At 37.0% G+C, this 25838-nt stretch overlaps 1 protein-coding gene and 1 long non-coding RNA gene across 2 annotated transcripts; both read left to right on the top strand.

The window, feature by feature from the left end:
• Positions 1 to 1342: 1342 nt before the first annotated feature.
• Positions 1343 to 16747, top strand: LOC141436129 (uncharacterized). Its single transcript, XM_074098990.1, has 13 exons — positions 1343 to 1449; positions 3444 to 3485; positions 4526 to 4552; positions 6493 to 6519; positions 8036 to 8062; positions 8346 to 8372; positions 9633 to 9659; positions 11800 to 11826; positions 12341 to 12367; positions 13322 to 13348; positions 14192 to 14218; positions 15482 to 15508; positions 16507 to 16747. Exons 1-13 carry the CDS (start codon positions 1414 to 1416, stop codon positions 16654 to 16656), a joined length of 498 nt encoding a protein of 165 aa, XP_073955091.1. The 5' UTR covers positions 1343 to 1413; the 3' UTR covers positions 16657 to 16747.
• Positions 16748 to 22620: 5873 nt separating this feature from the next.
• Positions 22621 to 25364, top strand: LOC141436130 (uncharacterized). Its single transcript, XR_012452265.1, has 4 exons — positions 22621 to 22715; positions 23835 to 23882; positions 24862 to 24888; positions 25335 to 25364. It is a non-coding gene; the product is annotated as an uncharacterized lncRNA (long non-coding RNA).
• The last annotated feature ends 474 nt before the right edge of the window (positions 25365 to 25838 follow it).

The following is a 25838-nucleotide window of genomic DNA, read 5'->3' as shown; positions in this document are numbered from 1 at the left end:
AAATTGATATTTGTATGGCAACCACAACCGCAACCGAAATGCGCTAGATGATTGAAAATTTACCATACAAATTTCAATTCTCGCCTCGCCTAGTCTCGTCTCGCCTCACCGGTGTAATATCACCTTGAAGCTCTTGGTCAACAAATGGCTGTTGGTATTTTTTAATTTCGCATGTGAAACTACTACTGTACTCGTATTATACGAAAGCCTAATTCACAAAACCAACTTACATTATAAATGCAGACTATAAAGCAAAGTGATTAAAAAGCAAGTCATTAAAATTTTATCATAATTGTTAATTAGGGTGACCATGTTGCGAATACCTGGCGTATATATGTATGAGAGAGAGAGAGAGAGAGAGAGAGAGAAACATTTATTTACACATATTCGATAAACATAAAAATACATATGACGTATGACGTTGATGTTCTATAACTGGCATTTGTTAGTGTTTACAGAATATTCCAATCCTACTGACACCTATTACAAATTACTACGATCCAAGCCCTTTCATTTTGAGAGGAGGCTTGTGCCCAGCAGTGGGACGTATATAGGCTGGGATGATGCGATACAAATGCGAAAGTGTGTGTGTGTATTACTGTTACTCCTTCATTAAAACAGCTGGAACAGTTGGTATGTAGATAGCTGGACATCTGGAATAACACATAGACTACTTTATATCCCAATATTCCCACGGATTCAGGATAATAATGTTGAAATCACATTCGCTGGGTTAAGAGTCATGAAATTGGGCACGGGTGTTTATAATGCAACGTCAATGAAAACCACCACGTAATTCCCACGGGAATATTTGTTGGTTACTTCTTCACGCAGAATGGCTGCACGAGTTTCGGTGAAATTGGGAATACAGATGGCTAAACATCTGGATAATATGTCGAAATCACATCCGCTGGGTATAGTCATGAAATTTGTTTACAATGTCAATAAAGACCACGGTGTAATATTTGGACATTCCCACGGGAATTTAGTAGGTAAATCTCGGAATTTCAATTCACCACTGTATCTTATGAACCTTTGCGAGGCCGCGGGTTAACATTAGTTGTGAAAATAAATAAACATCCCAAGAATCCCCAGAAGGCACACACATTCTGCAAACATATAAAAAACTAGCCGTCGCCCGCGGCTCCGCCCGTGTAGACTTCGTTTATCGCTATCCCGCGAGAACTATGCAATTCTCCGGGATGAAAGCTATATATGTCCTTTCCCGAGACTCAATCTATCAGTACACCGAATTTCATCTCAGTCGGTTCAGTAGATCCAGATATTACCCCCTCCAACCTCACAAACTACCTCTTTATTATATTAGTATAGATTGAGATTCCTTGGTATGACAAACTTTTGGTGACCCTCGGGCATTGGGAGCAGTTCCCAATAGATTGCTCCCAGGACACCATGCCGCGAATTCCGATATTGTTATCGCTTATGATAGTAAGTTCTTAAATTATATTTTAGTGCTCATTCATTTATTTCATCCGTTCATTCTTTGCTCTGACACAAATTATAATTTAAATAATGCTGTACAGTCAGCGTCATATAGTACGTAGCAGTCAAGATCACCAAATACTTGGAAACATACAAAATAGTCATTACCAGTGACTCAGTCGAAGCGGTCAAATTGTTCGAGACATCCATCGTGCACAAAATATACCGGAGCACGCACGTCGCCAAATACTTTATAACATTCAAGCCGACTTTAGTACTGTAGCAGCTAAAGTATCCAAAATTATGGGACACCACAGGAAAATTCACTTTATTACACACCGTATAAGCACAGGGCGGCCACGCCATACAAAATACGCGTTCTTGAATCTACATAGGCACGACGACGTCTGTACACGCGTCAATGTGTGCGTAAGACATACAGGGCTGACTATCGCAAAACCCTAGTACTATAGGGTATGTAGGTATGGCTTAGATGTGTAAATAAATGTAATCGTTAATCATATATTTTTATTTAAACCTACATAAATGTGTCTGTCTATGTATTTAAGCATTATTATTTTAAATTACTTACAATAAATATATGACTACAAACTTGAACGAATTATTCGGTACCTAATTAGTTATTTCATGTATTAATCGCGATACTTTTAGAAAGCATTATTTATTTACAAAAGGAAGTAGGCAGGGTAGGAACCTCAATTTCTCGCGCGCCCACTGACAAGTTGACGCTTGCTTGCGGACTCACGGCCACCGAGCCGAGCAATGAACTGCCGGCGCGCAAATTTCACGGAAAATTATGTGACTTTGTACGAGCGACAAATTATTAGAATATGGTTGATTTTCGAGTTTTTAGGAAATAAACACAAATGAATGTTTTATAAATTAAAGTTTATTGTTTTAATCATTTGAGACCTTATTAATTAAAGATTACTTACACTAAAATATTTCCTTTTAAAGGATTTGTCTCTGAACATTCGATTGTTAAATCGTATGTAATATGTAATTATTGCTCCCGAACTTAGTGCCGTGCGACGGTGCGACCGACATACTCGTACATCGCGTTGCGTACCCGACTGCTTTCCTGCGGTTTTCCTGCAATCTGCGCTTGAGGGGTGGGGTAACTCGAACCGGTGCGGGGCGGAGCGTGGCCATTCTGTACGTCAGTACTATTATATATTCTGTGGTATAAGGTCCAATGATCCAGTTAGCTAATCCTCTTTAATACAATGTGAACGCCGCGGTGTTCCATTTTCAGTCTCTTGGTGCAAAATGCACATGTCAATCATGTCATTACCTTGAATAATAACTCTTTTCTAGCCAATTCAAGCCATATTTTTAAAAGGAAATCCGTTAATCCGGAATTCTGACAATGTAAATAAAAATGTGAAAAAAGGCTGTCAGGCTCCAAATGAAAGAGACTACCGATCACTGACAAGTTGGTACTCTTTCCGGTGTTTGTCAAAAACAAAAAGTCAAATCTTATGACGTGTTAATTTATTTCGCACTCAACTCCGATGGCTCTGATTTATTTGTACACGATGGATGTCCTGAGTAATTTGATCGCTTTGATTGGGTCAATCTTAATGACTATTTGGATGTTTCCAAGTATTTGGTGATCTTGACTGCTACGTACTTTATGACGCTGACTGTACCTACAGAGCGTTTTAAAATGAATTGGAAATATAAATATAATCACTGTAAAGGTGTCATCCTACGGGACAGGCCTAACCTAGTGTAGGTGACACGGGTACCCTCTATCTGCAAAAAACAAGTACGGTGAAACTGTTCCCGTGCAAAACTTAATTTTATGTAAACTGTAATGTCACTGTTTCCAATAAATTTTATTTTATTTTTATTTTATATTTCTGTAGCTGGTTGAATATGTTTACATTTTTTACGTCGGAATTTCTAATACAATATGCAGTTACTTAAATATTTATTACAAAACATTACAAAGTTTGTAAATTTGATATTTTCAGACAACATGCAACTGTTTCAATATCTTTGGTGTTTTCATGCAAGTAAGTTTTGGACCAGTATTCTGATCAGCCATTATTCGAGAGGATTGTGCAAGCAGTCGGACGTAAACATGCCGAGATCGATGACCTGCGCCCTAAGCCTTAAATTTTCGGTTACAAAATACGTCTTTATCGCGTTCGCGTTAAAATCTCATTTTGTATGGAAACACGAACAGCGCCTCTAGCGGAACGTTTGCGATGTTCGTGTATCCATACAAATTGAGATTTTACGCGAACGAGATCGAGACGTATTTTGTAACCGAAAACTTACACTAGGGGTACTGGTTCCTAAGAACAGATATTGGTGTGTCTTATAGTTACAGACTAACCCATACTAACCATTCTAAATGCGTCACTGTATATTTAACACGATGACTCTATACATAGTATAGTACATAATAACTTTAAAAATCGAGCTCTATTAGAAAAAAATCATCGTGTATCCCTGATACACGATTTTTGGGGTACCGTAACCAAAACGGCAAAAACGGAACCCTTATAGTTTCGCCATGTCTGTCTGTCTGTCTATGCGTCCGCGGCTTTGCTTAAGGACTATCAATGCTAGAAAGCTGTAATTTTGCACTAAACTATAACGGTTAAGTTTTCTTGAGAATTATTAGTAGTTTTAGAGTAAATAGCAGCCTAAGGTATAAAATAATATACCTAAACTTGGAGTATTCCGTACAAAATACGAAATCCTTAGAAAAATATTACTTAATTTTTTCGTAATGGCTACCGAACCATATCTCGGGCGTGTCCGATATGCTCTTGGCCAGTTTTATACGGATAAACTCTACAACTAAAAATTATTTCACTGATAATTATTTGTTCACACACCGTAGACGCTGACCATTGCTCTTAAGCAGCGTTTCCACCAATAATGTGCGAGGATGTGTTGCGAGGGACGTGTTTTTCATTAACCAATAGAAATTATTTTCCTCGCAACACATCCTCCCACATGTCTGGTGGAAACAGTGATTTATTAAGTATTTTATAATAGCAAATCATATAAATGTTATTTTACTATTATTGTCGTCATTTAGCTTGAACCAGAGATTTGCAACAATACGGTAAGTGGATATATAAAAGAATGAAAGCCGTGAGCGTTATGGGCACTTTTGCACCGGGAATGACAAGGGGCGAGTTACTTGACTAAGTAATTTCTATAATAATTGCTTATTGGAATAAACGTGTTTACTTTTGTCAGAATAAAATATAAAATAATGACTGTACAGTGATGATTTCTCAATAATATTCAGTTAACTTCAGTAAGCTAGTTCAAAACACACGAACTTAATTAATTACGATCTTTTCCGGCAGTATATACGATAGCAAAATATTATTCACTACATCCTTAATAGTCTTTGACGCACAATAAATTGTTTAAAAATCTATACATTTCTTAAACATGATACATAACTATTACCACAATCAGGACTTATCACGCTACCAACGAGTAATAATTAACTCGACGTTTCAGCGACATTGCAGTGGCTCTACACTTCGGTCTACTCGTGACCACGGTCACTACAATGTGGCCAAAACGTTATTTTAAAATTTATGACGGTGGAAGCATTCTACACTTCCACTGAACGTAGATATAGTTTAGATATAGTTAGTATTTAGTATTGTAACTAAGGGACCCCATACGTCCCTGTATTTTTATTATTATTATTTTTTTGTATTTTTTTTTCTTTAATTGTATAATATAGTTTATAAATGACTTTCTGCCAAGTTTCTTGCGGCGCATTCTTCTTGGCAATGATGGTCTTTCCGAAAACGCTGGTAGTTTAAAAAATAACGTGTAAAAGTGCCCATTGCGGCCTATTTACTGAATAAATCATTTGAATTTGAATTTGAGTAATTATTACTCTTTGTAAGCGACGTGTACTATTATTTAGTCTGTGGTAAGTGTTATAAGTCTCGGGTGTAGTAATTAATAGTTATGAGTGAAAATCCCGATAATTTAAAACATTACACTATGACTTTTCATTATAAAATGTACAGTATTTATTTAACAAAGTAGAGTGTCTGATTCAGTGTCCGCAAGCAGTTATAAATAAGATTTAGCTATAAAGGGAAAGAAACTTCTCTGCATTGGCTGAATTTATTATTTCGACTCTGGGTCAAAAAATCGGTTGCTTCCTACAGCAGTGTTTGTTGAGATAATCCTTACTATAATATATTATGAATTTGAAAGTGACTTTTATTGTTTGCTTGTTCCGCTTTCACGTCCTAACTATTAAACCGATTGCCATTAAATTTTGCATACGTCATAGTAAAAGACGTCAAAGCGTCTTCAAGTCGACGACTGGCAAGAGGCTGCGCACGATCGGAACAGATAGCATGCTCTCGTTTCGGAGGCCAAGGCCCTCTTTGGGTCCCTGAGCCAAATTAGTTAGTTAGTTCATAGTAAAAGATCAGAATAGACAATAGGATAGCTTTTATCCTGAAATAATGAGCTGTTCCCGAGGGTGTGCGACAAACGATTTCTTCGCAGACAAATTCGCGGGCAACAGCTAATTACTTAGTATGAGAAATGAGACAAAAAGTAAAATATTGATAACAGCGACATCTAACGGGGCTTTAATCAGCAACAACCGCCTACGGGTTCGCGGCTCATAATCTTGTGTTTCAGCTTACATTATCATCTCTCTCTTTTTCGCAAATTACTATACGTCTTGAAGTTCGTACGTGAGCCTCTGCTACGTTTATCAAGTTTTTGACAAGTGCGGCAAATACAGCTGGGCTACTACGAAACACGAAACTCGAAGTTCGTGTCGTGCGGTCCCTCTGACACTTACACTATTTAATACGAGAGCGAGAGGGACGGTACGGTACAAACTTCAAGTTTCGAGTTTCGTAGTAGCTAGCCTGACTGCACCAGAGTACTACCACAGAGTACTACCGACCGAGTGTCACATAGGAACTTGTCAAGATCTAATTATTTTGTTTCTTTTCTATTTTTTTAATATTGAGAAAATCCATAAAAACTTGATTATTGTTTCAGTGTGCTCAACCAAATTGTAAAGTTTTGGTAAGATTAAGTATTTTTCCCAAAAATGTCTCAAAAATGAAAACGGCCATGGAAATGTTGGAGCAAGTCGTATACAGCCAACTCTAATGGCTGCTATCAGTTATTTTGTTGGTCCAGACTTTTTTTATTGGATCTGAAACAGCTTGTGGTGCTTTCGGTGGAAAAATACAACTGCTGTTTTTTTTAACGAAAAAAAGGCGGTAAAGCATGAAAAAAATTATTAGAATAAAATTACATGTCATAATATATTTTGTTGAGAAAAGGTTTATTCTAATTCGTTTTTTTCCTTCACCATTTTTAAGAAAAGCTTTATATTAGTCTCGGCTGGAATAGCAAGTACTGGCTTCGTATTAGTTAAACGGACTCGCAAGCTCGTCCGTTTAATACGGTATTTGACTATTTTGTATATGTTTTACAAATTAAAACTACACAATGCCTGTTATCGAATAGAAAAACAATTTTTAAGCTACCCTTACAAATAACAAAGTTATGTATACAGGTTTGAAATTCAAGATTAGACAGAGAAAGACAAACTGGCATGTAACGTCACACGCCAGTACCGCCATACTTGCTGCATAGAGAAAAGCGTTTGAGAAAGAGACAGGTATATAGATTTTTCAAAAAATCACTATAAATCCAATTTTCAACCGATTTAAATTTTCTCTTCGCTAAACACTATCTGTGTATCTATATTTTCATAATAATAATCAGATATGGCAAAATCAGGAGTTGTCAAATACCGTATTCTCATACTCAGCAGTTGCCTACTTCCAGGCCACGATAATAATCTACTATTGCTTATAATAATCGGACACGACGAGATATTACAAATATGACATCAACTGTTTAACAATCTTTTATGGTCCTTGCTAAAAAGCAAAAGCAGCAAAAGCTGTGTTTGTACGAAAGTTGTCAAAGTCAAAAGTCTAAAAGTCAAAGTCAAAAGTATTTATTCGCCAGAATACAGAACAGGAAGGTCTTACATTCAAAATTACAGTCAAAATACAATATATATTTATTATTTTCTTTAAAAACCGGTCATAAACATTAAATCGATTTTAAGGAATATAAAAGTCTATCACGAATAATTATTGGAGTAGACGCATTAACTTATATATTAAGAAGTGTTCTATCAGAAATCATTTTTATTTTTTATGGAATAATCGAGAAAAACTAACAAAAATGCAACGTTGCCAGCTCAGCAGGAATAAACGCTCTTAAATTAATGACACGAAAATAATTGCAATTAAATAAACATAGAAATATTTCCCACACACAAACTGTAGCATATAGCATATATTATTACATATTATTAGGATAAGGATGTAGCACTGTACACATAAACTGACTGATTGCGACTTTTCTGCACATCTAGAAGATATTTCTTAAATTCATATTAAAAAGAACCAATCGTGCTGGAATTCCTTATACATTGAGACTTAGGTATTTGTTGTAAAGATTTAGGTTATTTCTCACTGTCTTATTTTAAACAATTCCATAAATATTATTGTTATAGTGTCATGGCAGATACAGCCGGAGTGTGGTAAGTTTATCATATTCTTTAAGTTATATAATATAAAGTATATTTCAGATAATAAAAAAAAAAATTCATAAATAAAACAGTACAATCAGAAGTGGATTGGATGAAACTTGATTCATTTTCAGTAATCAAATTGACTTGAAATTTGATATATTTAAGTATACTGAAATATATCTGTCATATGTTGAATGTTATAAAAAGGTATATATTTTATAACATTCAACAAAAGCAATGTCAGCACAAAAGTATGTGTTGAAAATTGAAATTTAAACATATTTTTTTTTAGTGTAGTTATAAAGGGTGCTCTGCAATTGTAAGTAAATGACATGCATAAAAAAACCTAAGATTTATGAGTGCACATGCGGGACTAGACGGATTTGGATGAAATTTGCTATGCAATTGACCGTAGTTAGTAAGTGTCCGAGTGTTCGACACCCTAAAATGCCCAATAGACGACTCTACTGTGATCCTTATTGCTAATGTCATAAGATTAAAGATGCCATCTATTGGGACAGCGAGTGACGAGCACTCGTACGTTCACCTTACTTAAAAAATAATAAATAAATAAATAAATATCATGGGACACTTGACACCAATTGACCTAGTCCCAAACTAAGCAAAGCTTGTAATGGCGGCATTTCACGATATGCCTAGGAATTTCGTGATCTGGCGGATTTTACGATCGGCCGCCGACATTATATAGCGTTTTGACCGCTCGGTTAAACACCTTAAGGCAGCGTTTCCACTGAGATGTGCGAAGATGCGTTACGAGGAATGCGTTTGTCACAGCACATCTCTGGTGGAAACAGCTGAGCGGAGCGAGGCGAGGTAAACGAAGCGTTCCTATTGGTTTATGAACAACACATTCCTCGCAACATATCCTAGCACATCTCTGGTGGAAATGCAGCCCTACCATGCTACGATTGTTACCACAATGGAGGGACAAAGGCTCTCTGCCATTAGTTTTCGTAAAAAGTTAATCCTCAGCATCATTTTTTTAACAATACTTGCTGAGATGAGAGTAATAAGAGCTATGGTGCCACAGACAGATATACAGACACACAAAGCGGTCAAACTTATAACCCCTTCTTTTTGCGTCGGGGGTTATAAGGCTGTAAAAAAAACATAAAATTGACCTTTTCTAGTTAAGAAAAAAGACAAAGATTTGGAAACATACACCCAAGTCTTCAATACTCAAGTTTTTTTTTATTCGACCGTATGGCAAACGAGCAAGTGGGTCTCCTGTTGGTAAGAGATCACCACTGCCCATAAACATCTGCAACACTAGGGGTATTGCAGATGCGTTGCCAAACCTAGAGGCCTAAGATGGGATGCCTCAAGTGCCAGTAATTTCACCGGCTGTCTTACTCTCCACGCCGAAACATAACAGTGCTGCTTCACGGCAGGATTAGCGAGCAAGATGGTGGTAGCAATCCGAGCGGACCTTGCACAAGGTCCTATACTTACCACCTGCGAAGTATACATCATCAACTTTACACGAAAAACCGTTATTTTCTCTTTAATCTATTTTGTGATGTACGAGTATAAAGTCGAAATGTACCCTTTTTTTCAGTGCGATGGGGAAGAATGCGATTCATTGGTAGATATATTTTTTTTTTACTTGCTTACTTACTAAAACCTTACTAATTCTTGTGATAACACAATTTTCCACTCGTGATTCTATAAGTTGAACTTTCGACTATTGGTCACATATCACTACTAATCCTTAGTAATCCTTACGAAACCTTACTCTCCTTACTAATCCTTACTTAATCATACTAACCTTTGCTTATAATACAATTCAATACAAATATTCTTTATTGCACACCATAAAGCAGTAAAAAAACTTATAATATAAACACTTAAATTCACGGTAGACAATCATTTGGACAACCTTCCAGACAACCATTTGGGTACAAGAAATTATATGTTACAAAAATAGGTGGCGGAAACAGAAACAGAAAATAAAAACAAACAAAAAATCAATAATATTAAAATAAATACAAATGAAACAACTATATAAATACATACATGCAATACTATACAATACATAAACTACTAACATAAAATATCTTTAGTATTCTTGTTAATCCTTACAAAATCTTACTAATCCATATTAATTTAATCATTCTACCTAATCCTTGCCAATACTAACTCTTACTAATCCTTACCAATTCTTACTATCCTAGTTAATCTTTACTAATCCTAACGAAACATCGGTTCTGAAACATGGACGCTCACGAAGGCCAACGTGCACCAAATAAAAGTCGCACAAAGAGCCATGGAGCGAGCTATGCTGGGCATCACACTTCTTGACCACATCCCCAATTCTGAAATTCGGAAACGGACTGGAGTTGTGGATGCGGGCAAGAGAGTAACACAATTGAAGTGGAGGTGGGAGGGTCACTTGGCGAGACGCACTGACAACAGGTGGTCGAAAGCAATCAGGCAGTGGTGGCCAAGACTGGGATAAAGAACGGTGGGCAGACCGCCGGCCCGTTGGTCGGATGATATCTGGCAGGCAGTTCTTAATTATTCCTACCAATACTAGTTAAGACCTTACTAATCCTTTATAAACATTTCTCATTCTTATTAATCCTTGCTGAACCTAACTAATCATTGCTAAACCTTACTTTTAATAACCATTTTTTGTAATTTTTATTTTTGGAGTCTGTTTTACTTTTTTGTTAAAAAATTTCTTGATTTCTTACTTTTTAGTGATTTGCAGCCAAAGTACATCTCACAAGGATTCCATTAAGCCCAAACACGGCTTAGTTACGTTGTTTTATAACAGAGTTCCGTTGCCTACCTTCCGGCTTCAGCATCAAATCAGTTCGAAAGAATCATTAACTTAAAGTTTCTTCTTAGTCGCTTATCTAGGTTTAGTAATCATGGTCGTTTATAGACGCGCGAGCTTTACTAAGCTTTGACGAGTTCCATTGGCCATCTACGGTCTTCTTCATCAGGTCCAGTTTACCAAGTGATACTTTCTGAATGTAAATGCTTGTCTTGATGCTAAAAATGCCAAAATCGCCATAGGTGTGCCTATACATGAGGTTTGCCCTAGATTTTCCTAGGATCCCATTATCAGATCTTGATTTGGTGATAATGGGTCCACCTCAGAAGACTACTATTTCGAATAAAAAAAGAATTTTGAAAATCGGTCCCCAATTGCCTGAGTAATCGGTGAACATACATAAAAAAAAATACAAACATCGGAACATAGAACCTCCTCCTTTTTTGAAGTCGGTTAAAAATGTATTTAGAATAGAATAGAATAGAATACGTTTATTTGTGGAACATAGGTGTACATAATTGATCTTAAAAGCATAACATTCAGGAATCTCTATGTTTTGCCAGTAGGCGTACAAATATTTCTGTTTTCCTTTAACAAGTCATTAACCTAAGTCTAAATACAATAAGTATTTAGTAATACATGTTAAAAAATGTTGGAGGAGCGGAGCGTTCTAACACAGGCTTTTTAGCCTAAAGGGACGCCCCAGGTACATACTGTAAATCTACTTACTTATAAATATGAAATAAAGATATTTTTTTTTATTTTTATTTGTTCTTTAAATTTCGCTTCGCGATTTCGCGACTATCTACTAAGTACTTAATGTTTTTTTTCGTTTTGTGTTTTTGTGTAATTTGCGAAGTCCGAAATAAATATTTTCTATATTCTATATTTCTAAATTACTTATTTTATTTTGATATTTCTGATAACTCAAGGGTTTTTTCAGGCTACAGGGGAGCACAGCGTATCCGCGGTAAGTTAAAACTTCACATTTTATTGAAATATGAAAACCAAATATTGGAATTATACAAGGTGTTAATTAAAAATTGAAAACCTCATACACCCCAAAAGCCTTTTATTACTGAATTATTTTATTGCGTTTGTTTTCGTAAGGCAGCTGCATCGATGCAACAAGTAAATGTTTTCATGCAAAAGCAGGGGGGTGTCACTAGGCCATTCCGCCGCCGAGCTACAAGTACATACCGGGCCTCCCCAACGTTGAGGCGATTCAGTGCGACTCAACGCGTGCGAGTGAACACGAGTTATGCGATAGACAGAGAAGCATACAGTAGGCACGAATCTTATGCCTAAACGTCACTTTTGTACGGCAGTGAAACTTCTGTACTTGTATTATTACTTATTCTGTGGCAAAAGTGCATCCCACTTTCTCATTAAATGAACATTAAGTCATGCAGACTCATTTGTATTACTTATGACGCCCCTGAAAAGTTATATATCTTCTGTACTGAAAATTTTCTATTTTCTAGTGTTCGGGGAAAGGTTGCAGTTCAAAGGTAAATTATAGACATATTAAGTCACTAGAGTTTACTCTCGGCTTCGCCTGCGTAACTATTCGGTCTGGTAGCTAGTTCCAATTGAAATTCCGGGATTTTACAAAATTCCCCTGGGAAATCACAAAATATATATTCGTTGAGGTTGCGTTAGGAACAACTGTCTAAAATTTCAAGATTTTATCCCTATCCCGTAGGAATATCGAGATAAAAAGTAGCTTATATGTTAATCCAGGGTACCTATATATTACCTGTGTGCCAAATTTCATTCAAATCCGTTTTGGAGTTTTTACGTGAAAGAGTAACGAACATACATCCGAACATCCATCCATCCATACCAACTTTCGCATAGGATTACCTACCATCAACAAGGCACAGTTTTCAAAAATACATCCGCGGCTTACGTACAGGTGAGGGCACTGCTATATATCGTTATATACATCGACCTTATGGTTAGTGGCACAAAGATATTAAATTATAATAATAAATATCATGGAACACTTAATAATTAATTGACCTAGTCCCAAATTTAGCAAAGCTTGTACTATGGATTTTCCTAGGCAACGGATGAACACCTCGTAGTTTTAAAGATAAATACATACATAAATACATATTAAACATCCAAGGCCCGAGAACAAACATTCGTATTATTCATACAAATATCTGCCCCGGCCGGGAATCGAACCCGAGACCTCAAGCTACGTAGCCAGGTTCTTGGACCACTAGGCCATCCGGTTGTCAAAGATTCAGAGATATTTTTGACAACTTTGTACTAGTATCTTACATATATTTATGCCCTTGACTGTACATCATAAGTAACTTGAACACCCATGAGTACGGCCGTCGAAGCAATTTTGAGCTGTGGCCATAATTTATGAGTGAGCCTTGCGAGAGTTAAAAATGTCAAAACTTTATTTTCTTTTCAAAATTTATCATGCCATCATGTTTTTGTTTTAGTGCGAGGGAGATAGTTGCGAAGCTGCAGTAAGTTATATTACGCATAGCATGGAATATTACCGCACGTCGCTACTAAAACGCCGTTATATTGGCCAGTATACGTTCATCATCATCATCATCATCATCTCAGTCTTAACGTGGCACTGCTGGATATAGGCCTCCTCTCAGAATGAGTGAGATTGGGTCCTAGTTCCCACACAGGGCCAGTGTGGATAGAGAACTTCACATACGGCATTGAACTGCTTCACATGCCGGCTGTAGTAACATCTAGTGATAGTCCCGTGCTCTTTAGCTATACCTTCTATACTTGTAATGTTTTTTAGGGTTCCGTACCCAAACGCTAAATACGGGACCCTATTACTAAGACTCCGCTGTGCGTCTGTCCGTCCGTCCGTCTGTCTGTCCTTCTGTCACCAGGCTGTATCTCATGAACCGTGATAGCTAGACAGTTAAAATTTTCACAGATTATGTTATTTCTATTGCCGCTATAACAACAAATAGTAAAAACAGATATATTTATTTAACGGGGACTCCAATGCAACAAACGTGATTTTAGCCGTTTTTGCTCGATATTAATAACCGCATCAGGTAGACGCTTGAAATATTCATAGACACTTGACGCTTGAGATATTCGTATATTGACTTTAAAAATAAATAAATTAAAATAAATATTTAAGGAGGGCTCCCATACAACAAACGTGTTTTTTTTGCTAATGTTGTCCTGATTTCTTTATCGCTTACTATTTCTGGTGTACAATAAAGAGTCATTGTATTGTATTGTTGTTTAGACAATGGTACGGAACCCTTCGTGCTCGAGCCCGACTCGCACTTGGCCGGTTCTTTATGGACGCAACATCACTTTTTTTTCAGTGTAACGGAGAAAACTGCTATGTGGGGGTAAATTGAGCTAATTTGACTTATAGTTGCTATTTTATTTTATTGTATCAAGAATAGAGCGAGAGAGACTCTGTTGGTAAGTGTGTCTATTTCTCTCTTATTTTATTCTATGTCCTTCGTTTACGCATCCACAAGTTTTAAGCTCCAATTAAGGATGAGGAATTTTTAAATGCGTTATTGTAAAGGCGCGGCGCGTCGAGCGATTCCTTTGTTCATTCATTAAAAAATGGACAATTAATGAAAACATTGCTTATTTCTAAATCTGGCTTCGAGATTTAGGATAGGATTTCCGTTTCGTAGCTAGTTTCGAATCGGAAATACTTTTCCCATTTCGAAGCTAGCTACCAAATATGGCTTCGAGATAGGATTAAGGGGCTACCCGAGGTGTTCATCGATTTTCGACAAGTTTTGAATCGTATCTCCTACTTTTGCACGACAAATAGAATTATAAGTCAAACGGCTATCGGTTCTCCAATACTTTGTCTCAATTTTTGTCTACAGGATTAAAAAAAAAAATACTCAATTTTGTATGATTTTTTTAAACATTGTCTGAAAAAACACTTATTTCGTATCTCTATTGACGTGAAAGATCTAACGTATACGAAATCTACATATTTGGGTTCGTCTTTGACGTCTCTAAAAACGTGTCGAGGGTTTTCATTTGAAACTAATTAACACGAAAGTTATGGCCAGAAAACCAGTTTTTTGAACTAAAATTATTCAACTGATGCCAAATATCTCGAAGACAATGAACTTTGAAGTAAACATGGGATACTACATTGCTTAAAGCCGTTGTTAATAATATAATAAGCTACAGAAAACATTATAAAACTAAGGAATTCAGATCGAAGGTCATTGGGGCATGGGATCCCCTTAAAAAGAAATGAAGACATAGGTACGGGCAGCATCAAAAGTAGCTGGTTACTTTTTTACTCTGTCACATTAACACATTTGTCAATATTGTATGGCGCTCAGTACGTGGCTATAAAACGCTAAAGTACAAAAGTAACCAGCTACTTTTGATGCTGACTGTGTACTACGTATATGACATTGAACATTGTGGTAATAAAGTAGGTATTCATATGTTTCATATGCATTTGAGGACCTTAGCACTCCCTAGTCAAACTTTCTAAGTTTAGTCGAGTTTCTAAGTCTAAGTAGCATGTTCGAGGTTTATCAATTGGGTGCTGTTGGTTCTTCAACGTTTCTAAGTTGCCTGTCATAATAGGTTTTTTGGTCCCGCTAATCTGCTTTTCATTTCAGTGTGCTGGTATGAACTGCAAAACAAAAGTAAGTTTATATTTGCATGATCATCGGCCGATGACGATCATCACTCAGTGGGCCTGTACCTCCGCTGGTTTTTTTTTATAAGCGAAATAAGTATTGTAAAAAAACATTTCTAATACAAGCTTTTTTTGCTGACTGTACTTTTGTCAACTTGGCTTGCATTGTCACCCGAACTACATTTGCATACCAAATTTCAAGTCGATGCCAAGAAGACTTAGGCTCAATTTGCACTAGAGCTTAAGCTTAAAAATGTCGCGTTAGGCTGCGATTCCACCAGAAATGTGCAAGTATGCGTTGCGTGGAATGCGTTAGCCATAAACCAATAGAAACGCTTCATTTACCTATCCTCGCTCAGCGCAGCTCTAGTGGAAACAGCTGAGCGGAGCGAGGATATTATCCGGATAACACCTGTAACCACTCCACTACCTCGCTCCGCTTCTGTAACCACTAAAACACCTGTAACCACTCCGCTATACCTTGTATGCAAATCCATATAAAAAATACTAACCGCTCGCTGCGAGGCGGTACGGGTCGGGTGCCGGGTGGCTCTAATGAGCTGTGATCTTTAGGCTCATATTCTGGATTAATTTCAAAGCACGCTTGTCTAGGCTACTATAATAGAGCACACGCCCATCAGCCTGGAGAAAGATCTCTCTATTATACTGTCTCCGCTATACCTTGTATTCTTTATATGGATTTGAATCGACATGCGCTCACTACACCAACTCGGTAGCGTCACCGGATCGCCTCGCTCGTGAAGTTCCCACGCGTGGACGGCGAGCGGACCACTCGGGATAGCTCGTTGCGCGCACGCTTGCGATGCGGCGCTCTCCACCCACCCATCATTGTATTTAATACTCGGAAATTCGAGGACCACGCGAGGTCCACCCGTAGACCAACTGTCGAGAACGAGTGGACACCGAACGACGAGGCAGTGCTGGTCGGGTGCCGGGTAGCCACCTTAAGTTCCTCATAATTTTATTGGTTTACTTTCTTTTCAGTGTGAAGGGGAGGGTTGTTTAAAAACGAGAAAAATATCCGCTCGGCAGGCGCAACAGACTGGATTTCTATCGAAGATCTTCAATAAAGTAAAGTCAATAACGCTCGGCAAGGCGTTGAGGATCAACCCAGTCTATGTAGCTGTTCTTTAAAAATCTTTGAATTATCTCTGAAAAATCTAACTTTTAATCAACTCAAATTATCTACTTGAATTATTTGCAAAACAAACTATCTATAAGTAAATTTTAGTTTAATTTACGTTCGATGATTTATATTATAAAACCAAAATGAGAATATAATTCTAAAGTACCGTTGGCACAACAGTACCTTATTATCCCACTAATATTACAAATGCGAAAGTTTGTAAGTCTGTTTGTTTGTTTGCTTGTTACTTCATCACGTCTAAACCACTGGACTGATTTAGATGAAATTCGGTATACAGATAGTTTAAATCGGGAAATTTTTATACCGGAAAATTGCATAGTTCCCGCGGGATATTGATAAACGTATATGCGCGGTCGGAGTCGCGTGTGACGGCTAGTACTGAATAAAAATATAATCAAAAGTGAATCTAACTATGAGACTCGTATCTTCATAGTTTGAGTAAGTACAGACACCTATAGACTCTAGGCGTTCCCCAGATAAAGGGTTTTGATAGACGGAACGGACGGATGGACAACAAGATGATCCTATAAGGGTTCAGTTTTTTCAACATTAAGGCCCTCCAGCGTAACGGCTTTAAGAATAGACGAGTTGGCTTCTCGACAGATGTTTTTACTTATAGCGTTATTTAGAGTATAGTTGACATAAATTTCGTTTATAAACTTTATTTTGATTATTGTTATGATTTTTCGTGTATTTTAATTTTGTAATTGCCATGGGTTATTATTTATCTGTATTAAATTAATCGCCTCAATGAAGAAATATATTACAACTAGCTTTTGCCCGCGGCTTCGCTCGCGTAAAATTTGGAGTAACATACATTTACTTTCTGCGATCCATGTTTGGTGTTTTGATTAATTTTTCGGAGGATTACATGGAAATAAAAATACAGACAGATTTTCTTTTAGACAGTGGTGTAAATTTTGTAATACAAAAATCAACCTATACATACGTATGTCATTGATTATGATTAATCTTACCAACTTTTAAACCCTGCTTCGCTGATTCAGCGTTGGAATTTTAGAAAACGTTAAAGTACTACGCATTTCTTTTGCCCGCGACTTCATACACGATACCTATAGGATTATATCCCGAGAAATTAAAGTTCCCACGGGACATGAATTACTGTTATGATCTATTTTAAAATTCTAAATGGTCGATAAGAGAAACATTGTAGCTTTCTACAATGAAATAATTTTGAAAATCTGCCTCAAAATTGAAACTTATTTTTATTCTGCGGAAAGTTTGCATTTTTTTAAAGTACTTTAATGTCAATCAAGGATAGTGAATCTTTCTATTGATAAAAGATTTTTTTAAATCAGCTCAGTAGTTTCAGAGATTACCCAACAAACAAACAAACAAACAAAGATGAGATATTTTCCTATTCCATGAGATTTTCTAAAAATCTTTCCCTAGTGCACCTCTGTATTACATTAGGTCCATCTATGCCAAATTTCACACCGTAGCATGCTGAACGGTTGTGTTGCTCTGAAGATGAGCTCTGGTTGAGTTCGAAACGCGTCAGTGTAAAGTGGTGGTGGTGATAGATGGATTTGTGTGATTTGTTTGTGTTCTTACAGTGTGGAAGTGGAGGAACTGTATGAACACACATTGCATGGGCACAAAAGTAGCTATCATAAAGGTCGCGGGTGATTGCTCAGTAATTGTGTCAACTCGTTGAACGTATATGTAAAATTTCGTATCTGGGTGATTATCTCAGCGAGAAAATTTGGCGGCAGAGCTGATAATTATGGTGTGGACTAATTGTTTTAGAGGTTTAATTTTTTTTCTAAAAAGAAAACACAAATTTTTATCTTAAGCCAAATTGCAAAGTTTTATAAAAGTCATTAATGTTTATTAAAAAAATTTTTTTTCATTGAAATCATAATTTTGGTGTGGCGTCCAGTATCCGTTGTTCTTGATGAATGTCTATGATAGAACCATAACATCCATTTATTTAACTAAAAATGCATTGTATTTTATTCTTCATTAGTTCAAGTATCTTATAAGAATATATAAATAAATATTAGTACATGAATTTATACTCAAAACTAGGCACTAAAATTTGTCCATGTGAAATTGGCAATTTTGGTGGTAAATATTGAAGATGATTTTGTGGTCGAACGAAACGCAATAAGACCAACAAAAGTGTGTTAACCTGTGCGTTTAGTTCCGCTCCTGCACTGAGCGATGACACACGCGCCATATCTTGCTGGTTCTGTCCGCCAAGCACGTAAGTATCTATTTTGGTGTGTTAAAATACTTTTTAATGCAATTTTGGTGGTGTATGTAACTAATGACTTAGCAATACTTGTTTTTGTATGAAGTATATGCGAGGCATGTTAAAAGTTTCCTTTTTAAAATATTAAGTTAAATTGGAAGTGAATGATACGGTTTTGTTTTTAATCATTTTTTTATGCACTTTTTCTAATTTTGGTGGATCAATTTTGGTGGTTTTGGTGGTAATTTGAAGCCCAACCACATAATTATAATTTCATTTTTAAGCCTTTTACATTTAAAACTTTGCATTTACAACATTATTGACTCAATGCACTTATTTCAAGTAAATATAAACACTTAGATACCTACTTTACAATAAAACTAATTATCACTATGTGTAATAAAACTTAATTTATTTTTTTTTGAATGGCTAACCGCAAGAAAAAAGAATCAAGAGAAGAAGTCCTCGAAAAGAATAGTACATTGTGTCTTAAGGGCGATAAACAAGGAATTACGAACGAGAGTCTATTAGAAGCCCGAAGTCGAAGACTGAGCTTTAATTAGTTAGTCGATGTTCGTAATTCTAGTACCGCCCGTGCGACATACAATGTTTTTCATCACATTTGCGAGTAAAATTGTATATTTGTAAAAGAAAAACTAATATTTTTTCAAAAATTGACGATACCGCTGACTACGCTCTTGGCAGCGCCAGCCTCCGCGCCGCCCCCCCCCCCAGCCTGACCATGCGCGCGCCGCGCTCCTGCACGCCAGCACGACCAGCACGCCATGCAGTATCACACTCATTTATCGACCTTGGGCTTCATGACAAGAAAATTAGTACCGGCAATGACTCATTTACCGACCACGGGTTTCATGACAAGCACATTAAGGTCGAGGGTTTTATTTGGGGGGTTGCAACCATGGTAGCCTGCATGTTACGACACTGTTTAAGAGCAAGTGTGATGAAAATATAATTGCATTATCATCGACTTCGGGCTTCTAATAGACTCTCGTTCGTAATTACTTATTTACCGCCCTTAAGACACAATGTACTATTTTGTTACTACGAGTTAAACATTGTATTTTCGTAGAGATTTTGGTACAATTAAAACGATTAATAAAACATTTATTTTCTTTTTATATCCAGCAGACAATTTGATCAAGAAAAATGTTTTTTTACCTTGAATTAGCACAAGTACATCTAATTTTGGTGTAGATGTGCAATTTTGGTGGCCAATATATCTAATTTTGGTGGGTACAAGCAATTTTGGTGGTAATCAAATTACTAAAATCATAATATCTCCAAAACTACTATGTATAATGAAGGGCCATTACGACACAATATTTATTATGATTGTAACGTATTGTTGATATATCATTTTGACTCGGACAACAAAAATAAAAAAAGCCACCAAAATTAGGTAAATTTCAAGCTTGTCGAAATTCACCCATCTATGCTATCAGCCTTTGAGGAGTTCCGTCATCAGCAGACGACCCTGGCTGCAGCATCAGGCGGTGTATATCATTTAAACGCATTGTCATTGAAATTAACAATCATGTAAGTTATTTGCATGTGCCATTAACTTTTGAGGAGTTCCCTTCTACGGAGACGATCCTCGCCAGGATGAGCAGGATGTCACTGCTAAATAATCGTTACCAGATTTACATCAGTTTGCCTAATCTCCAGTCCCCAGTTTTATTGGTTTAGCTTATGTTTTTTCTGATTCAGTTGGTATATAAAATCCTCTTTTCGTTTTTATCCCGTGGATATTCAGAAATCTTTGAGACATTTTTTACCTATTAGTATTATCTACCTGCGTGCCAAATTTGAAGCCTCTAATATTTATAATTACGGAGTTAGGGCCACTTTGAAGCGAAAATATAAATCCCATTTATCCCGTGGGAATTTAGTAAAATCCTGAAAACCAATTTTAGCTGTTAGTATTACCTACTTGCATGCTAAATTTGAAGTTCTAATAACTATAATTACGCAAATAGGGCCATTTTGAAGTGAAAATATAAATCCCATTTTATTCCCATCCCGTGGGAATTTTGATAAATCCTGAAAACAGTTTTTAGCTGTTAGCATGTCCTACTTGTTTGCCAAATTTGAAGTCTCTAATAATTATAATTACGGAAATAAGGTCATTAATTAAAAGTGAAAATACAAATCCATTTATTCACTATCCGTGGGAATTTCGGAAAATCCTGAAAGTATTTTTAGCTGTTAGTATTACCTTACTTGCATGCAAATTTGAAGTTTCTAATAATTATTAGTTACGGAAATAGGGCCATTTCGAAGTTAAAATATAAATCCCATTTATTCCCTATCCCGTGGGAATTTCGAAAAATCCTTTCTTAGTGCGCGTCTACACCTATTAAGGAACATATATTCCAAATTTCAAGTTTCTACGCCCAGCGGTTTGGGCTGTGCGTTGATCTAAGTCAGTCAGTCAGTCAGTCAGTCAGTCAGTCAGTCAGTTTCTTCTTTTATATATATAGATAAAACCTTCCTTTACTGTATGCTAGAAAATAAATACTATAGACTTTTGACTTTTTTACTTTTATTTTACACGTTATTCCAGACGTTCAGCTATCTACTTACCAAATTTCATCCAAATCTGATCTAACTACTGTGTTAGTGTAAAAGAAAGAAGAAAGAAGAAGAAGAAAGAAGAAAATATTTATTCGTGACAAACATGAGAACAATGGATAAAAGAAGTAAAAAGAGAAAAAAAAATAAGTTATGTATGTCACGAAATGGTCCCAAATCAGCAATCTGCCGGTCTTGCGAACGGCGCTGGTCTTCCTTTGAGACCATCTGGTCATCATACATTAAAAAAAAAACAGTGAAACCGATACAACTTGAGTACTTAAAAACAAAAAAGATCCATATATTAAAAATAAAACGACAAAAAAAATACAATATTATTAATGAATGTTACCTACCCTACCAAGAAGTAGAAATAGGCATAAGCCAGTCTCCTGAACCTGACCCTAAAAATACCAACGGCACGCACACACTTACAAACACGCAAAATTGTGTACGAATGATTGTTTTTCCATATTGGTTATTCACGTTCTTATATTAATTCATGTTAAATGAATTAAAAATTACTTGAATTTCTAAATAAAATGACAGAAGATTATACTGAGCGGGAAAAAATGTAACTAATTAATAGGTATTTTTGTATGTAGAGTGGGTCAAATTTTGTGCCACTGAGTATATTTACAGCCCTGGCTTTTCCAAAACGCTAGAGATTTCGAAATCATGTGCAACTATTTTGTACTTGTAAAGTATATAATATACTAATAATTCGAAAAATAAACATAATGTTAGTACCATTGCGTTATTTTACTGAAGTCCAATTTTACCGCGATCCCTTCTTAGGAAAAAATTAGATATGATTTAATGAACATGTCATGTTCCTTTTCTTGGGATGTTATCCATCCAAACCATCCATGTAATATAATCATACTTACGGCAAAAATTCAAATGCCTAATGCTCTGGCAACCATACTTTGACTAAAACAATTCAAAGGCATGTAATTAAAACCTTGTTATAATTATCATAGACCATTAGTGACCATGGTTTAAATTTACACTTATACACTTATTTTTTTATATTATGAAACAAGTTACAAACAGTTTTTTTTTTAATTTCAATTTCTACATAGTACTTACTGCTCGAATGCACTTAAAAATAATTGGAATTTCAAGCAAAAAGGTAATATTCACAAAGTGACTTTCTACTATCGTGATTGGTTTTTGATAGTTTGCAATGAATACGCCATGCTGTATACTCCCATACTTTTTTTATTATCATTAGTAAGTACCACATACTATTATTTCCACCATATAGATGTCTCATATCTCAATAAACCGACAGCTTTATAATCTTCTAGCTTTTGCAAGAGTTCGTTTATCTGCAGTAACTTTGCAGTTTTCTGGGATTAAAACTCTCCTATTGTCCTTTCCAGGGTTTTAAACTATCTCCATTCCAAATTTCATCTTATTTCCATAATAAATAATACTGAATAATATCTAGAATGAGCTGTGGTAGCCTAGTGGTTTGACCTATCGTCTCTCAAGCAGAGGGTCGTGGGTTCAAACCCCGGCTCGCACCTCTGAGTTTTTCGAAATTCATGTGCGGAATTACATTTGAAATTTACCACGAGCTTTGCGGTGAAGGAAAACATCGTGAGGAAACCTGCACAAACCTGAGAAGCAATTCAATGGTGCGTGTGAAGTTCCCAATCCGCACTGGGCCCGCGTGGGAACTACGGCCCAAGCCCTCTTGTTCTGAGAGGAGGCCTGTGCCCAGCAGTGGGACGTATATGGGCTGGGATGATGATGATGAATATCTAGAATCTAGATTCTAGACAATAATATATTTCACAATTTTGTACGAGTACCACCTACGATTCAGACCGATTAGAAGAAGCCCGAAATAATAAATAATAATAAATATCACGGGACAATTCACACCAATTAACCTAGTCCCAAAGTAAGCTAAGCTAGGTAAAGCTTGTGTTATGGGTACTAAGCAACGGATAAATATAACTATATAAATAGATACATACTTAAATACATATTAAACACCCAAGACCCGAGAACAAACATTCGTATTATTCATACAAATATCTGCCCCGACACGGGAATCGAATCCGGGACCTCAAGCTTCGTAGTCAGGTTCTCTAACCACTAGGTTATCTGGTCGTCTAGTGGTTAGTGAACCTGACTACGAAGCTTGAGGTCCCGGGTCTATTACTTAGGTATACTATGACAAAATAGAGGAATCTCATTTATGTTATAATTAATTATTATATTATAATGAAATCTTAGTTTTTTAAAACCTAAATAAGAGGGCGGCTGATGCCCACGCTATGCTACTACCGTACAAATGCTAAAGGTTATGCAGCATATAGATTTACCTAACGTTTTCAGGCCACATGCAACCGTGCCGGAGTTTTCGACTTTATTGAAGATTTTTTTGTAAGTTTCCAATTACTTATTACGAATAATCTAACTGCTTACCTCTTCTTCGTTACTGAAGATCGTGTTGAGGCTGAAAAGATGATGGCTCGTTGCACTATGCTGCTTAAATTGAGTTCTTAATTCAGGACTTAAAAGGTAAAAAGTGTGATTCTATAAAATTTTCAAAACTAAACTTAAAAAACTTGTTATTGGAAAATTACGCTGAAGTCTTGATGTTTCGCTGTTTTTAATTCAGTTATTACTGCTTAATATACAGAATACTCAGTCAAATAGATAAAAAAGTAACTTTTTAATGTATAGTAGGTACACAGATGGTTGCAACGATCAGTTCCCATCGCTCTTCTCTCTTCTAAAGATCACAGCTCACCCGGCACCCGACCAGCACCGCCTTGACTTTCGGCGCCCACTCGATATCGACAGGTGGTCCACGGGTGGACGACGCGTTGACCACGAGTGGACCTCGCGTGGTCCACGAATTTCCTAGTAGTCACTATGGCGGCGAGCAGCGGACTATCACCGAGTGGTCCACTCGCCGTCCGCGCGTAGCAACCTCGCGCGCGAGTGAGGTGATCCGGGGACGCTATGGAGTTGAATGTAGTGAGCGCCTGCCTATACAAATCAAATCCTTATGAAGAATACTAACCGCTCGAGGCGAGGCGGTGCTGGTCGGGTGCCGGCTGGCTGTAATGAGCTGTGACCTTAAGTGACTACACTCTTGATCGTGGTATTGGACTTGGTCGCAGTCGCTGGAGAATAAGTAGTGACCCTCCACGAAAATGGTGGCCACTTGCCATCAACACCGCAGAACTGGAGTCCATAGTTCGTAGTTGGCAGAGAGTGCTACTGTCCGTTCTCACATTAGATCCCATAATCCTCTTTTACGGCACCATCGGGAAGAGATAGCTCAGTTCTGTCCCTTAGTCCTATTCTAAATCCGGGCACGGATATTTTTTTGATATTTTGTGTTTTTATCTAGAAAAAACATGACCACTGCAACAAGTTGGTGAGTAGGCACAATCATTATACTTGAACAATATGTTAACAAACGTGTGTTTAATTACTACCTGCAAGATGCTGTCTACGTGACACACACACACACACACGCACGCACGCACGCACGCACGCACAAACGCACGCACACACACACACACACACACACACACACACACACACACACACACACACACACACACACACACACACACACACACACACACACACACACACACACACACACACACACACACACACACACACACACACGATCCAACGGCTCACCTTAAACATAATTAATAGCCTTCATTTTTACATTGTTGGATTAAAACCAAAACCCAAAATCTAAACCAAAACCAAACCCAAACCAAACCCTAACCAAAACCTGAAATAGCCCTGCAGCCTACCCCACCAACGGTATCTATTTATTTTAATACATCTTTAAATTCCTTTCAGTGTGCTGGGGATAAATGTACAATAACGGTAAGTAAACAAAAAATAGCAAATAGCATTAATACATCAATAATAATTTCATCACACTTGCTCGTAAACAGTGTCGTAACATGCAGGCTACCTGGGTTGCAACCCTCCAAATAAAACCCTCGACCTTAATGTGCTTGTCATGAAACCCGTGGTCGGTAAATGAGTCATTGCGCGTACACATTTTCTTGTCATGAAGCCCAAGGTCGGTAAATGAGTCAGTGCCCGTACTGAAGCTGCCACGCGCGCTGCTGCAGGACCACATGCACACGCGGCTCAGTCACATGCTGAGGGAGGTAGAGGGCGACGCTGCCAAGAGCGCAGCCTAAGATATCGCCAATATTTCGAAGAATTATATTTTTTCTTTTAGAAATATAAAATTTTACTCGCAAATGTAATGAAAAACATTGTATTATGTCGCACGGGCGGTACTAGAATTATGAACATCGACTCATTAAAGCCCTCAGTCTTCGACTTCGG

This window comes from Choristoneura fumiferana, chromosome 16 (genome assembly GCF_025370935.1).
Source record: "Choristoneura fumiferana chromosome 16, NRCan_CFum_1, whole genome shotgun sequence".
Taxonomy (NCBI): Eukaryota; Metazoa; Arthropoda; class Insecta; order Lepidoptera; family Tortricidae; genus Choristoneura; species Choristoneura fumiferana.
The sequence above is the reverse complement of the archived record's forward strand: the minus strand, read 5'-3'. Positions and strand labels throughout refer to the sequence as shown.

Excerpts from the sequence above, each read along its gene's own strand:
- LOC141436129 (XM_074098990.1), top strand. The coding sequence starts at position 1,414 with ATGCCGCGAATTCCGATATTGTTATCGCTTATGATA. Across the intron at positions 6,520-8,035 it reads AACCAAATTGTAAAGTTTTG|TGTCATGGCAGATACAGCCG; the intron begins GTAAGATTAAGT and ends TTATTGTTATAG. Across the intron at positions 12,368-13,321 it reads GGAAAGGTTGCAGTTCAAAG|TGCGAGGGAGATAGTTGCGA; the intron begins GTAAATTATAGA and ends TTTTTGTTTTAG.